Genomic DNA, 13,116 nt, shown 5'->3' on the forward strand with positions numbered 1-13,116 from the left:
CCAACAAGATTTTAGTAGTTGTTGGAAAGGCTTGTAAGATTAACTATTTTTCTATAATTTTATTGCATTTTTAAAGTATTTCGATATCTACTTTGAAAATGTTTTTTTTTTTTTGGTTCTAGCAATGAGTTAATTATTCTTATGACCAGTTAAGGTTTTTTTAAAAATATAGTTTGTTTATAAAAACTGAAAACATAATAAGGCAATAAAAATTAATGAAAAGTTAGGATTTAATAATTAAACCATTCAAGATATTTGTTATTTATTGAGTTTAGTACTTCAGATGTTTACAAAGCTTTACAACGGAAAAAGCGAAACACCTGGGTGTTGTCAAAAGTAGAAAAGGGAAGTGTGGATGAGGATGTTTTTGTGTTGATGGCTTTTGTCATGTATAAGAATGGAGTTCTTGTGAAAGTGATTGGGCAAATGCAGTTGGCAACCAGATAAAGACATAAATATTACATAGTAAGGGTGCATGCAGTTGGGGGGAAAGAAACAATGCCCTTTAAGTCGATCTATGTGCAATGTCTACCTTCCAGCGTTATCTACAATGTTTTTTTTTCAACTGCATCCTGCTTTTAAGGACACTTTTCATTCAGCAGACACTCAAGGTTTTCTCGTATTTTCCTCCAAATTCAGAGTTTCCTCTCTCTCTCTCTCTCACTCTCTCATCATTCCACCATGGTAAGTCATGATATTTCCCTATATGTATCATCCTCATATAATTATGTGAACTTCTGTATGTACGCAGGGGGAGGAGACATCAAAGACAGGCTACAAATTACTTCGCGGGCTTAGCTTCAAGCCCAATGGGCTAAAGGGTGGCTTCAAAGCTTCGGGTTTCATCTTTGGTAAACCATACTTGTTTGTATATCATAATTAGTACAAATATTATGATGCAAACGTTTCTTATACCTAAATAGGAAGTACCACCGTTAACGTAGTCCAGCACATTATTTTTAGAGATTGTGGTTGACATAAATGAAGATCTCTATGATTAACCTCTAATACCGTCGAACTGTTAAAATACCCTCTAGTTGTTATGGAAGTGTTTAGGATTGTTTTCTTACACACGTGTATCACATAATAAGTGACGCTACCTCAAATACTACAATAAATAGAAGTAATTCTATTTCACGCTAACCTCCTGCCGAAAGATGTGCTAGAAAGATCTGGTAAATTTGTAAATAACATAATTTGTGATGTTTTGTATGTACGCAAACCTATGAACCACAAGTTTGTGACATGGCACTTGTAGTCACATTAAAAAGAGTAAAGTTCCAAAAGTGTTGTAACTTTATCTAAGTAGGTAAACTAATAATATTCAGTTGCCAGTATAGAAGCCGCAAAAACATCATTCGTTGTGCATGGTCTTAGAATCTTAGACGACGTGTTAGTTTGTCAACATTGGGTAATGCCATTAGTCTTTCATACAGTCCAATTTTCTAATGTCAATAACAATTTCAAATATGTCAAATAGTTGTCTATATATCGCTGTAATAATATCAATCCTCTTAATTTCAAATATGTTCAACACCACATCAATAATTAATTTACATATCTATTTTATAAATGGTTCTGATTAGAGTATATAAATCAGATTCTAAAAAATAGCTTTATATTTGAAATGTTTTCATTCTCATCATAATCTTCAATTATTCCAATCCTAGGATTCAAAAATGTTGTTCGCTTACAATGAAGTTGTATGATATATTAATCTGATATATAAATATAATCGGGAAAATTGTTAGAAAAATCCATATATTTTTAGGAATGTAACATTTTAGTTTCAAACATTTTTTTAACATAAAAGTTAGGATTGTTTCATTTTGGCTCAAGTTTATAAAAAAAAAAATTTTATTTTCACAGAAATGATATATTATTGTGTTTTTACAAATAATCGGGATTTTTATATTAAAAAAATTCTTAAAACTAAAGTGTAACTATCCTAAAAATATTGGGATTTTTCTGATAAAATCCTATATAATTGATATATAAATAATATATAATAAGATGGGTCTCGGTTTTCAAATCTCATTAAGTAATTTAATGAGAAATTAAGAAGAAGGTGATGTTGTTTTCTAAAAGCAGCTATATTTTCGTATTCAATAATTTATTTATACATAATAAATTTTAATTTTATAAAACATTTAAAAAAAAAAAAAAGAAGAAGAAGAAGAAGAAGACTATTGCGAGATCTTTTAATTATTGATTATGGTTCTTACGGAAAAATATACAGACAAGAACGACTCACACCAAATCGCAATATGTATACTATTTTCCGTAACCATATCATTTTTTCTATAATACATTAAAAACTCAAAGTTCAGTCAAAGAATTATTTTAAATTTAACAACGTTTCTTTTTGTTATCCAAGATGTCAATAACTATTGAACTTTCTATACAAAGGACGTCAACATGACATCCACTTTGATTCAAGAAATTAATTCATTTAACGTAAACTAAATGTTACACCACATTTAACTCTTTCATACTTATAAAAATGTGCAGGTTTGGTGGCATTAGAGAACATGGGATTCGTATCAAACATATTGATATTGTTCTCATACTTCATGAAGGATTTGAGTTTCAACATCCCTGGAGCCGCAAACACAGTCACTAATTTTATGGGCTCGACATTCCTTCTATCAATTATTGGTGCTTTTATTTCAGACACTTACATCTCCCGATTCCACACTTGTCTTATTTTCGGAGTAATCGAAGTAGTGGTATGCAAATCAACATCCGTCACAAATGGGATAAGAATTTTACTAAAACATTATTAGTTTTCAACAACTAAATTATACCATATATGTGATTTATTAATTTCAGGCGTTTGTGATAATGACAATTCAAGCTCATGCCACAAGTCTACATCCAAAACCTTGTGGTGGAAAGGCAAGTTGCATGGAAGGAGGGATAGGATTCATGTTTTACACCTCATTAGCATTGTTAGCATTAGGTTCGGGTGGTGTTCGAGGTGCTCTTGCCCCGTTTGGTGCAGACCAGTTTGACACCATGAAACCAAAAGGACTCACGGCACAAGGAAGCTATTTCAACTGGCTTCTCCTCAGCACCACCGTAGGCGCCACCGTCGGAGTAACTGGATTCGTGTATGTTAGCACTAATCATGGCTGGTGGTGGGGTTTCTTATTAGCTACCATTACTAGCTCCTTGGGGTACACTTTATTTCTTTTCGGGAAACCCTTCTACCGCATTCAAGCTCCTAAAGACAGCCCACTTCTAAGGATTACTAGGGTATACACACACACACACACTCTCTCTCTCTCTCTCTCTCTCTCTCTCTCTCTCTCTCTCTCTCTCTCTCTCTCTCTCTATCTCTATCTCTCTCTCTCACACACAACACACACTCTCCACATGAAAAGTGTGCAAAAATGTTATAGAATTCTTTCTGAATGAAAATTTTCGTGACATTGGGCAGGTGTTTGTAGCATCGGTCAACAAAAGAAACTTAGCGCTACCAGAAAATTCTGAAGAGTTACATGAAAGTAGCAAAAATGAGCCCTTGATGGGAAAAAAACTCTCTCGCACTTCCCAATTCACGTACGTATTACATTCCATATATAGAAAGTAATATAAATTAAATTCAGGTGGTGGAGTTGTATATTTATAAAAAGAGATGTAAAAAAATTTGGTAACTGAGTTTGATATTGTACAGTTGGCTAGACAAGGCAGCGGTTGTTCCTAAAGATTCAAAACCAAGTGAACTTGCACCATGGGAGATATGCACTGTGACACAAGTTGAAGAAGTGAAGATCCTAATAAGAATGCTTCCTATCATACTAAGCACTGTTGTCATGAACACATGTTTAGCCCAACTACAAACATTTTCACAAGCTCAAGGCAATTTCATGAACAAAAAACTTGGAAAACTCGACTTTCCTGCGGGGTCAATTCCAGTAATTCCACTTGTGTTCATGTCAATTCTCCTTCCTGTTTATGAGTTCTTCTTTGTACCATTTGCACGAAAATTCACCAAACATCCTCAAGGAATTACTCAACTCCAAAGAGTTGGAGTTGGCCTTGTTCTCTCTGCAATCTCAATGGGAGTGGCTGGAATTGTGGAAGTAAAGAGGAGAAACCAATCAAGACTTCATCCACTTGAGCCTATTAGCCTCTTTTGGCTTTCTTTTCAGTATGGTATTTTTGGGATTGCGGATATGTTCACGCTAGTGGGATTACTTGAGTTCTTTTACAAAGAGGCTCCTGTGGGGATGAGATCACTTGCCACTTCATTCACCTGGATATCTGTGTCGCTTGGGTACTTTCTGAGTAGTGTTTTGGTGGATATTGTTAATTCTGTTACGAAGAGAGTGTCGCCAAGCAAAAAAGGATGGATTAATGGGTTGATTTTGGATAACAACAATCTGAATTTATTTTATTGGTTGTTGGCTGTGTTGAGCTTGATAAATTTCGCAGTTTACTTGCTTTCAGCCGTAAATTATAAGTACAAAAAGGAGGATGATGAATTGTTGAAGACAGAAATGGCGTCAACAACTACAAGTGTTGCCATGGTCAGTGCAAGTGAAGATGAGTTACCAAAGAGTACAATTAAAGAAGACTCTCCAGAAGGTGAAACAACCGTTGAATCAAATGAGGATGTTAAAAATGTGAAAGAACCAAAGGAGGAGGTTAACGATGAAAAAGATCATGAAGTTCATTCACAAATATAAAAGCAGAATCTTGAAGATATTGTTTGGTTTAGATGTCTCTGCATTTTGGGTCACTTCTATCTGTTTTTTTTTTCCTTGCACTTCACTGATTCATTAGCTTTTGAACAACATTCCACTCTAACCCTCCAACCCAACCATCTTTTTGGTGTGCTTTTTGTTGTTATATTTGGATAAGCTCAGATGAGCACACATAAATGTAAGCATCATGTTGTATGCTACAAAATTCTGTTATAAAAAACCATTTTCTCTTGAAATAGATTGCAACTTTAATCGTGGATTATTATAAATTTGACTCTAGTTTGTCTAAATGGATATAAGTTGGTACTAAAGCCATTCATAGTGGTATCCGTTATTTGTTGAATTTAATTAGCATTTCAGATGCTTACAAAGTTGTAACTGAAGAAAAAGTTAAACACATGGGTATTATCGATAACAGAAAAGTAAAGGTGGATGATGTTGTTTAGGCGTGGGTATAAGAATGGAGTTCTTGTGAACATGATTGGGCAAATGCAGTTGGCAACCATATAGATACTTAAATATACATCGGTGTGCTTGCAGTCATTGGGTTGTTGGTGATTTTAGTGTCACCATATCATTTTAAGTAACTGGAATATATGTATGGGGTTGTGCGGAGTGCACGCATGTATAAGATCGAATTAGAAGTCGGTTCAACGACTAGTCGAGGGTCCGGTGGCAGCGCCCCTGAGTCCGGGGTTTCCAAAGGGGCAGCACCCCTTTGGCGTGGTCTAGGGGCAGCACCCCTGGTGGGGTCCAACGGACAAAGCTCCTGACTGGGGTCCTGGATTTTACATATGGGAACATAGTGGAAAATTCAATTTCTTGAGGGTGATTATGGTAAAACTAACGAAACTCGTTTGTTTTGGTAACCCTAAATCCTTATTAAATCCGGATTAACATACTTGCTTCCAAAGCAACTAATGACGGCATAACCCTGATGAAACCCTAATCTCGTTTAATATATAAACAGTTCTTCCTCTGCAGAAGAGGGTTACGATCTTAAGCTCTCGTTCTCATCATACATTCACAAAATCCTCTAGCATATTGGCTTATGATTTTTGTGCCTAGAATCGTAAGTGTTCACTTAGATTATCCTAGGCTGAATTTCTTGTAACTCAGGTATAGACTAGAAATATTAGTTCGGAAAGTGATATCACGATCCAAGTTGGTATCCAGATCTTCACCACAAACCCTATTTTTTCCTCGATCGTCTTCGAATCTCAAAAATGTTGTAGAACTTTTAGGATGCAGTGATTGTGAATGGCGAATGAGACCATTTGATATTGTCTATGTTGGTGACGTCAAAAGAGGATCTGGAGTTTATTGTTTGGAAAGAAGCTTAGAAGGTGGGAGGCATTAAAAGAACACATATGGATGAAGATGGGTTAATGCCAATGATCAGGTTTAAGTTTTCCTTATTTCTAGTTTGTTTTAATTAACTTATATCATTATTATAATTCAGTAACCTTCCATAAGGGGTCAAGGGATGATTTCAACATGTCACATTCTACTTCATTCATCTAAAGTACAAAAAACATAATTGATTGGCCTTCTAAAACAAATGGGATAAGTCTATTGGGCTAGTATAACATTTACCAATTGATCTTTCATATATGAGCTTTGTGGTGGATTGTCAGATTGGTATTTTATTTTTTGAATGGTAAATATAATGTACTTCTATAAACAATTCATAATTTCACCATCTATGTCTCAAACAAGACTTGAACCATCAATCTCAAGAATTGAGGACAACAACTGATACCACTAGACTAGAAGGCCTTTGATTCAGGTGGATTGATATAGACTGATTATTTTTTATTATGTAATTTTATTATTAGTTTCCACTAAACTTTTGTAAATATCATCAAGCTTCATGGATAATAGAATAGACGAAATCGGTAACTAGTAAAGTAAATGCCTACTTTTTACCCATGTTTTTTTTTTTAGAAATGCTCCAGTCTTTGCATGCACGAAATTTTTCCAAGTTTGCTGACCCTTTCAAAATTTATCATTTAACGGAATTTTGGTTCCTGGTAATCATTGTCATTAGGGCTTTCCCATGCTTCGTGGCGGCATAGCCAGATACACTTGAGACGACAAATTCACAGTCACATACATATATGAAGACATCCATAGCCTTGCATACACCAAATATAATTCCGAAAATAGCAACGTACATTCATTTATTACTGGACTATAGCATCTTACTTTCATTTCTTTCTATTAGAGCATTGAAAATTTTAAATTATAATGATATAAAGTTTCTAATTCTTTTATTTTACCAAAACTAAATGCTAGAAATAGCAACCTACTTCCATTTGTTAGCAAAAACTAACAACTGAATTTCCATTCTTTCGATTATGCCACACCCACCTTCTATATGCACATGTGACCTGTTATAGACATACACATGCATATCTACAATAACATAATTTCAAATATTGATTTATTTCCTTTTAGAGTATTACTAAAAATCCTATTTTTAAATCATATCCTATATAGTTATTGTAAAAAAAAAAAATCTAAATCATATCCTTTGTAGTTTGGCAATGTCGAGAGAAAAAGAGATGAAGTCTTCTAAAAAAACTAGCTTCAACTTTTGTCATAATGCCTTTCCTTATACACGCAATGTGAACACCTATTATACAAAAATACAAAAAACAAACCCATGCTTTATCCCCCATGATGAGTGAAAGAGACAAAATCCAAGTGCTCATTACATTATCTTTAACTACTTAGTTACATTCCAGGTTTATAGTTACTCGAAGTAACCAAATCTCTTTAGATAAACTATATATATATATATATATATATATATATATATATATATATATATATATATATATATATATATATATAGAGAGAGAGAAAGAGAGAGAGAGAGAGAGAGAGAGAGAGAGAAAAAAAAAGTAAGTTCAAATAAAAACAGTAAATAGTGTGGGAACATAAAAACACTATGTTTATATTATTATTCTGTAATGAATTTTGTATATGTTGATTGTTGAAGTAATTCTAATATTGTCACAACTAGCATTTTTGCTAGGAAATTCTACCCTCATGCAATCATTCACCTAGTGTAATAACTTGTACTCTAAGTGAATATTATACTCTATTCTCATTCAAATATATCTCATATGTTCAAATAAGGGTTGGAAACCCTAGAAATCCCGACTCAAGTTCATTATGGACTATGATTCTCTTATTGGACCTAATGGGCCAATAAACCCTTAACTTAATTCTTTTAAGCTAAGAGTCTTAAGTTGGGCCTTATTTGAACTCACATTCATTAAGATATAGTATTTTGGGCCTTAATGGGCCTAGAATGACCCACACCTTTCTCATGGACCTATTGGGCCAAGAACTATCCTAAAGGCCCAATGGGCTGAAAATTTTCTTTATGGCTCCATAATTTCGAACCAAAGAAAGAATTGGGTCAAACTAATTCACCCTCCTTCCTCCTAGCCCAAATCTCGGCCCATGTTAAAATACAATAAAAAAAAAAAGAAAAAAAAAGGGAAATGTTGAATATTCTAAGCATGACAACTCATCTTTGCATGAGGGATATCCATGCAAATTATCCCACAAATAACCATGCCATCACAAACATCCATATAACCATTCCATCACACTACACTCTCTTCCCTCCCTCTCTTCTCTAACTCTCAGCCATCTCTCTCTCACTCTAATCTATCTCTCTTCTCAAACTTAACTCTCTCAAGCATACAACACATCTCCACCCATTTCCTCTTAAGAAAAACCGTGAGTATAAGGAAGATCTTCAAGAGAATCACTTCAAGCTTCATTTTGTGGTAAGATCTTGCAAATCCAAGTGTCATACTTCTTCTTTAAACTCATTTACTCCTCTTACACCCATGTGTTCGTGAAACATACTCTTATAGCACCTTAGAGCTCGAAAATCATCTCCATAACACATCTAGGGCCGAGATCTCCTCACTTCTTCATCAAAACCGACTTCCAAACCCCAAGGTGAGTTCATACCCCCCTTGTTTTTGGTTTTTACTTGTTTTTGGGGGAGAATACAAGTTGATTTGTGTAGATCTATGTGTATATGCATGATTATGTGTGATTTCCTTGAAACATTTGGTGATTATGTGTGATTTCTTCACTAATCTACAAATATGTTAAGAAACTTGAAGTGTATCACTTGGATCTTTATATGAATCTTGAGAGAAGTATGTTTTATCAAACATAATACATGTAAACTATTATATACTGAATTTATACACTTGATATAGCAAAAATGAGTGTTGTGGTTAGAGATCTATAAACTAAACTCACAAAACAACATTTGACAGAAAAGTTTCGGTCCAATCTCGGACTGTTTTGACCATTCAAATGGAAGTATTTTTCAAAACTGTTTTACAGGGATAAAGTTCATGTTTATACCTTTAAAATTACTACTCTCACGTTTTCATACAATTTTTCTACAATTTTTGGCGAATTTTACAAAACTTCCTATCATATTTGAAATAATTTCGGACCAACCTGTGAATATGAGTAATTTCACACTAGTTTGAGGCCATCAAAAATTATGAGAAAATTGTTTTAACAAAGTAGACAAGATTTCCAAACTTCCAAAATTTACAGATCCAAATTTCAACTTACGATGAATTTTCTACAAATTTTCTAAAAACTAGGTCGGAAAATGCCAAAAACCAGAAAAATGTGCATTTTCACAAAAATCAAGCAAAAATGATATTTTTGACAAAAATGAGTTTATAAATGTTATTTTTACCACAAAGTAGTCATCAACACAAGTTTTTAACGAAATTGGAGATCAAAGTGTTATTCTTACAAAAATTGGGCCTAATTGTAAATTTTATGCTTATTGGGCCAAGAACGTCATTTTTACAAAAATGAGGGCCTTTTATATCAAATTTGTAAATAATCAAGCTAAAATAAACAAAACAATAACAAACGGGTTAAAAACGCTATTCACATCCTTATTGGGCCTGGAAATAATAGACACGTATAGTGAGCCTTAGTGGTCCACTTACATGCTTATTGGGTCTGAGAATGGGTTTTATATGCGTTCTACTTTTTATACTATTTTAGTGAATACTTGAACTAAAACCAATGATAAACCAACAAATGAATTTAATTTGATCATTTTCTAGGTTATTGGGCCTTAATGACCCAATTCTATGTGTGATAGGTCTTGTATACTATTTACATGTTTATTGGGCCTCACTAACCCATTAACATGTGCGACGGACCTTGGATACTATTTGTGTGCTATTTGGGCCTGTAAATACTTTATATGTGAATTGATCCTTAGTTTTCCTTTCATATATATATTTCGGACCCATGTTATATAATCTCATTCCATTTGGGCCTTGAAATGATTTACATGTTTAGCGACGCCTTCGTGGTTCACTTACATGGATCATTGGTCCTAGAATGAGTTTATACATTTTTCTTCACGTAAATTCGATTAAGGATCTAGCGAGTTTTTATCGGTTGACACCTATTAAGTGTACGATCGTAGCCTGTAGTTATAACCAGAGTCTCCTGGAGGGAGAACAGGGATTTGTGTATAGATCTATACGGGGATGACACCCCACACCTGAACTGTTCGCTACAGTTAGACTAGGCCAGTCTAGGGTGACAAAAACCTTATTCTATTTATCCGTCGGCGTCCAACGACGCCAAGACAGGCGAAATTGTCATTATTTAGTATGGTTATGACGGCTCGCTTAGAGGAATTAACTTTATGAAGTTTACGGAAGACATCTTCATTTTTTTTTTAGGCAACGTCGGGTTGTCTGGAAACATTCTCTTTACGTGCTCTTACATTCTCTACATTCTCTTTACCTTTTTAGTCAAATAAACAATAGCATACATGCATTGATACAAGATCTAACACAAACACACTAAACAGTTTTCAGAAAATATCGGATTTTCTGGTGGTTTTCAAAGTTATACAAATCATTTTCACAAACATGCTTATGAACTCACCAACATTTTTATGTTGACCGTTTTCAAAATAACTTGTATTCTCAGGATACCGTTGAAGCAGGATGAACGAAACAATCTAATGGATATTGTGTGATATTTTGTTTCATCATACTCTTACTATTTTGGCATGTAATATTCAAATACAATACTCAATGTAAACAATGAATGTTGTAATATTACATGTGTGATGATGATGATGTTACGTTTCAATTATATTCACTGTAATGATATTTCAAGATGAAGTCACGCGCAAGCCCCAGGACGTTTCCGCCGTCTGGTTCGGAGGTGTGACAAATATAAATATTAACTTTCGATTAGTCATATATTCATTACAATATTATTTTTCTATTATAAATTTATGTATGTGCATTTTTTAGTAAATTCTAATTTTAATTTTAACCGTTGACTATTTATTTATTCTTTGCTTAATAATGACATAAAATTGTCGATACAAAATTCATTGCAGAATAATAACATAAAAAGTGTTTTTACGTTCTCACACTATTTATTATTTTTATTTGAACTCTCCCATATATATATATATATATATATATATATATATATATATATATATATATATATATATATATATCCAGACTTCCTTTTTAAATAGAGGAGCGGTTACTTTTTCCAGTATCATGTTTCTCCATAAAAGAAACAAGATCCATCTATGTGGGCCTTATTAGATTTATTGGGCATACATGTATTAATTAAATAACCTATGGACTTTTTAGATCATACAGGATAACTCTTTTCAGCCTTTTATTATTACATTATCTAAACTGGCTTAAAACAAAATATCACGGTATTTTACAAATAATTGCATACCCTGTTATATCATCAGATATACATCTATATTATCAAAGAATTATTTCCAGTCAAGAATAAATGTTCATAGGATGGTGTTAGAAGCGACGTTAGCGTCACAATGATGTATTTATGATATATCAGGTTCAATTCTATTGCTTAAAGCAGGTGGTTGAGGAATAGGTCGATTATCAATTATATACTAGTATATAATTCATTCGCTTGCTAACTGAGATTTGTAGCGGATCCACAATGCTACAATGTGAGGCATCGGGTACTATCCTTCCAACTGTACCGTCACATAATGATTGGTGTACACAAGTGCAAAATGTAAGGACCCGATGATTTTGAAACTCTCTAGGACCTCTCCAAAGAGGGAAAAAAGTTACGGGGCCTTCAGTGGTAAAAATTGAACGATCACACCAAACTAGTTGGATATCAAGATGTCTTAGGCATAAGCATCCAATTTTTTTGTTGGTATTGACTTAGTCTTCATAAAGAAAGACAATGAAGTAATTACTTCATCGCATCCAACGAAAACTCTAGCATAGTCTTCGTATGAACTCAATAACTCGTGTAACAATTGTTGACGAATGTATAGCCGCTGATCTTCACCATATCCAAGATAAACAACTACTGATCGAAAACCACAATTTCCATCACCTAAAACATTTTTTATATGTATGATGTATGGATGAAATATAGATGGAATTTCCTCCAACAATGAATTATGTCCCAATGGTGGTTTCTCGTTCAAATCAATCTTGTAAGAACATTTTCCTATCGGGTCCTCGTTCAAGTCTTTCGGGTATAAACATTTCCTTATTGGTTCCTCATTTAAATTTATGTTGTATAAACATTGACCTATGGTTCCATGTTTAATTCTATGTTGTATGAACATTGGCCTATTGGTTCCTCGTATGAACCCATGAAGAATGAACTATGCCTGCTCAGATCATCGTTTAAGTCCATGAATGATGAACTATACTGTGGTGGCTCTTGATTTAAGTCTGAACAATTGTATATGTGAGGTGCTTGACTTTGATGCTGGATATGCTTTACTTTTGGGTGTCCATTGTTATTTTTCTTAACCAAAGGTTCATTGATCAAATTTGTTGATGGATCTGTTATCTCCTCCATCCTCCTTAAATAATTGTATTTAATATGATCTGGTTGATCATTGCATATTTCTTTAATCTTTTGCATACGATGATCCACATTAAGATCACCATATTCCATAGATATAGAAGGTTTCAAATCAAGCTTTCTTCAAAAAGCATCAACTGAATCTAATGGAATACGTGACCGTATAGTCAATAGACAAAATATCATAAAGTGGTTATAACTATACATATGTCAATTTAATCCAATAGATTAAACACACATGTACCGACATACATCACAATTTCGTGAGCACATGGTAACCCAAAACATGTCCGCATTTGACATCCATAATTCTTAGGAGTTGGTACAAATATTTTTGACCAATAAATCTCTTCTAAGATTTTATCCATAGCATGCACTGAAACATCTTTTCGTAGTACTTCGAATATTCAATCCTTAAACCTTGGCATATAAGTGATTATGTAACGTATGAAAGTTCTTTGATAATGATTTC

General features: G+C 33.6%; 1 protein-coding gene across 1 annotated transcript; it reads left to right on the top strand.

The window, feature by feature from the left end:
• The first annotated feature begins 539 nt into the window (after positions 1–539).
• Positions 540–4,947, top strand: LOC145014217 (protein NRT1/ PTR FAMILY 4.5-like). Its single transcript, XM_078972589.1, has 6 exons — positions 540–684; positions 752–851; positions 2,512–2,729; positions 2,833–3,258; positions 3,443–3,564; positions 3,680–4,947. Exons 1-6 carry the CDS (start codon positions 682–684, stop codon positions 4,692–4,694), a joined length of 1,884 nt encoding a protein of 627 aa, XP_078828715.1. The 5' UTR covers positions 540–681; the 3' UTR covers positions 4,695–4,947.
• The last annotated feature ends 8,169 nt before the right edge of the window (positions 4,948–13,116 follow it).

This window comes from Lactuca saligna, chromosome 9 (assembly GCF_052625555.1).
Source record: "Lactuca saligna cultivar CGN05327 chromosome 9, ASM5262555v1, whole genome shotgun sequence".
Lineage (NCBI taxonomy): Eukaryota > Viridiplantae > Streptophyta > Magnoliopsida > Asterales > Asteraceae > Lactuca > Lactuca saligna.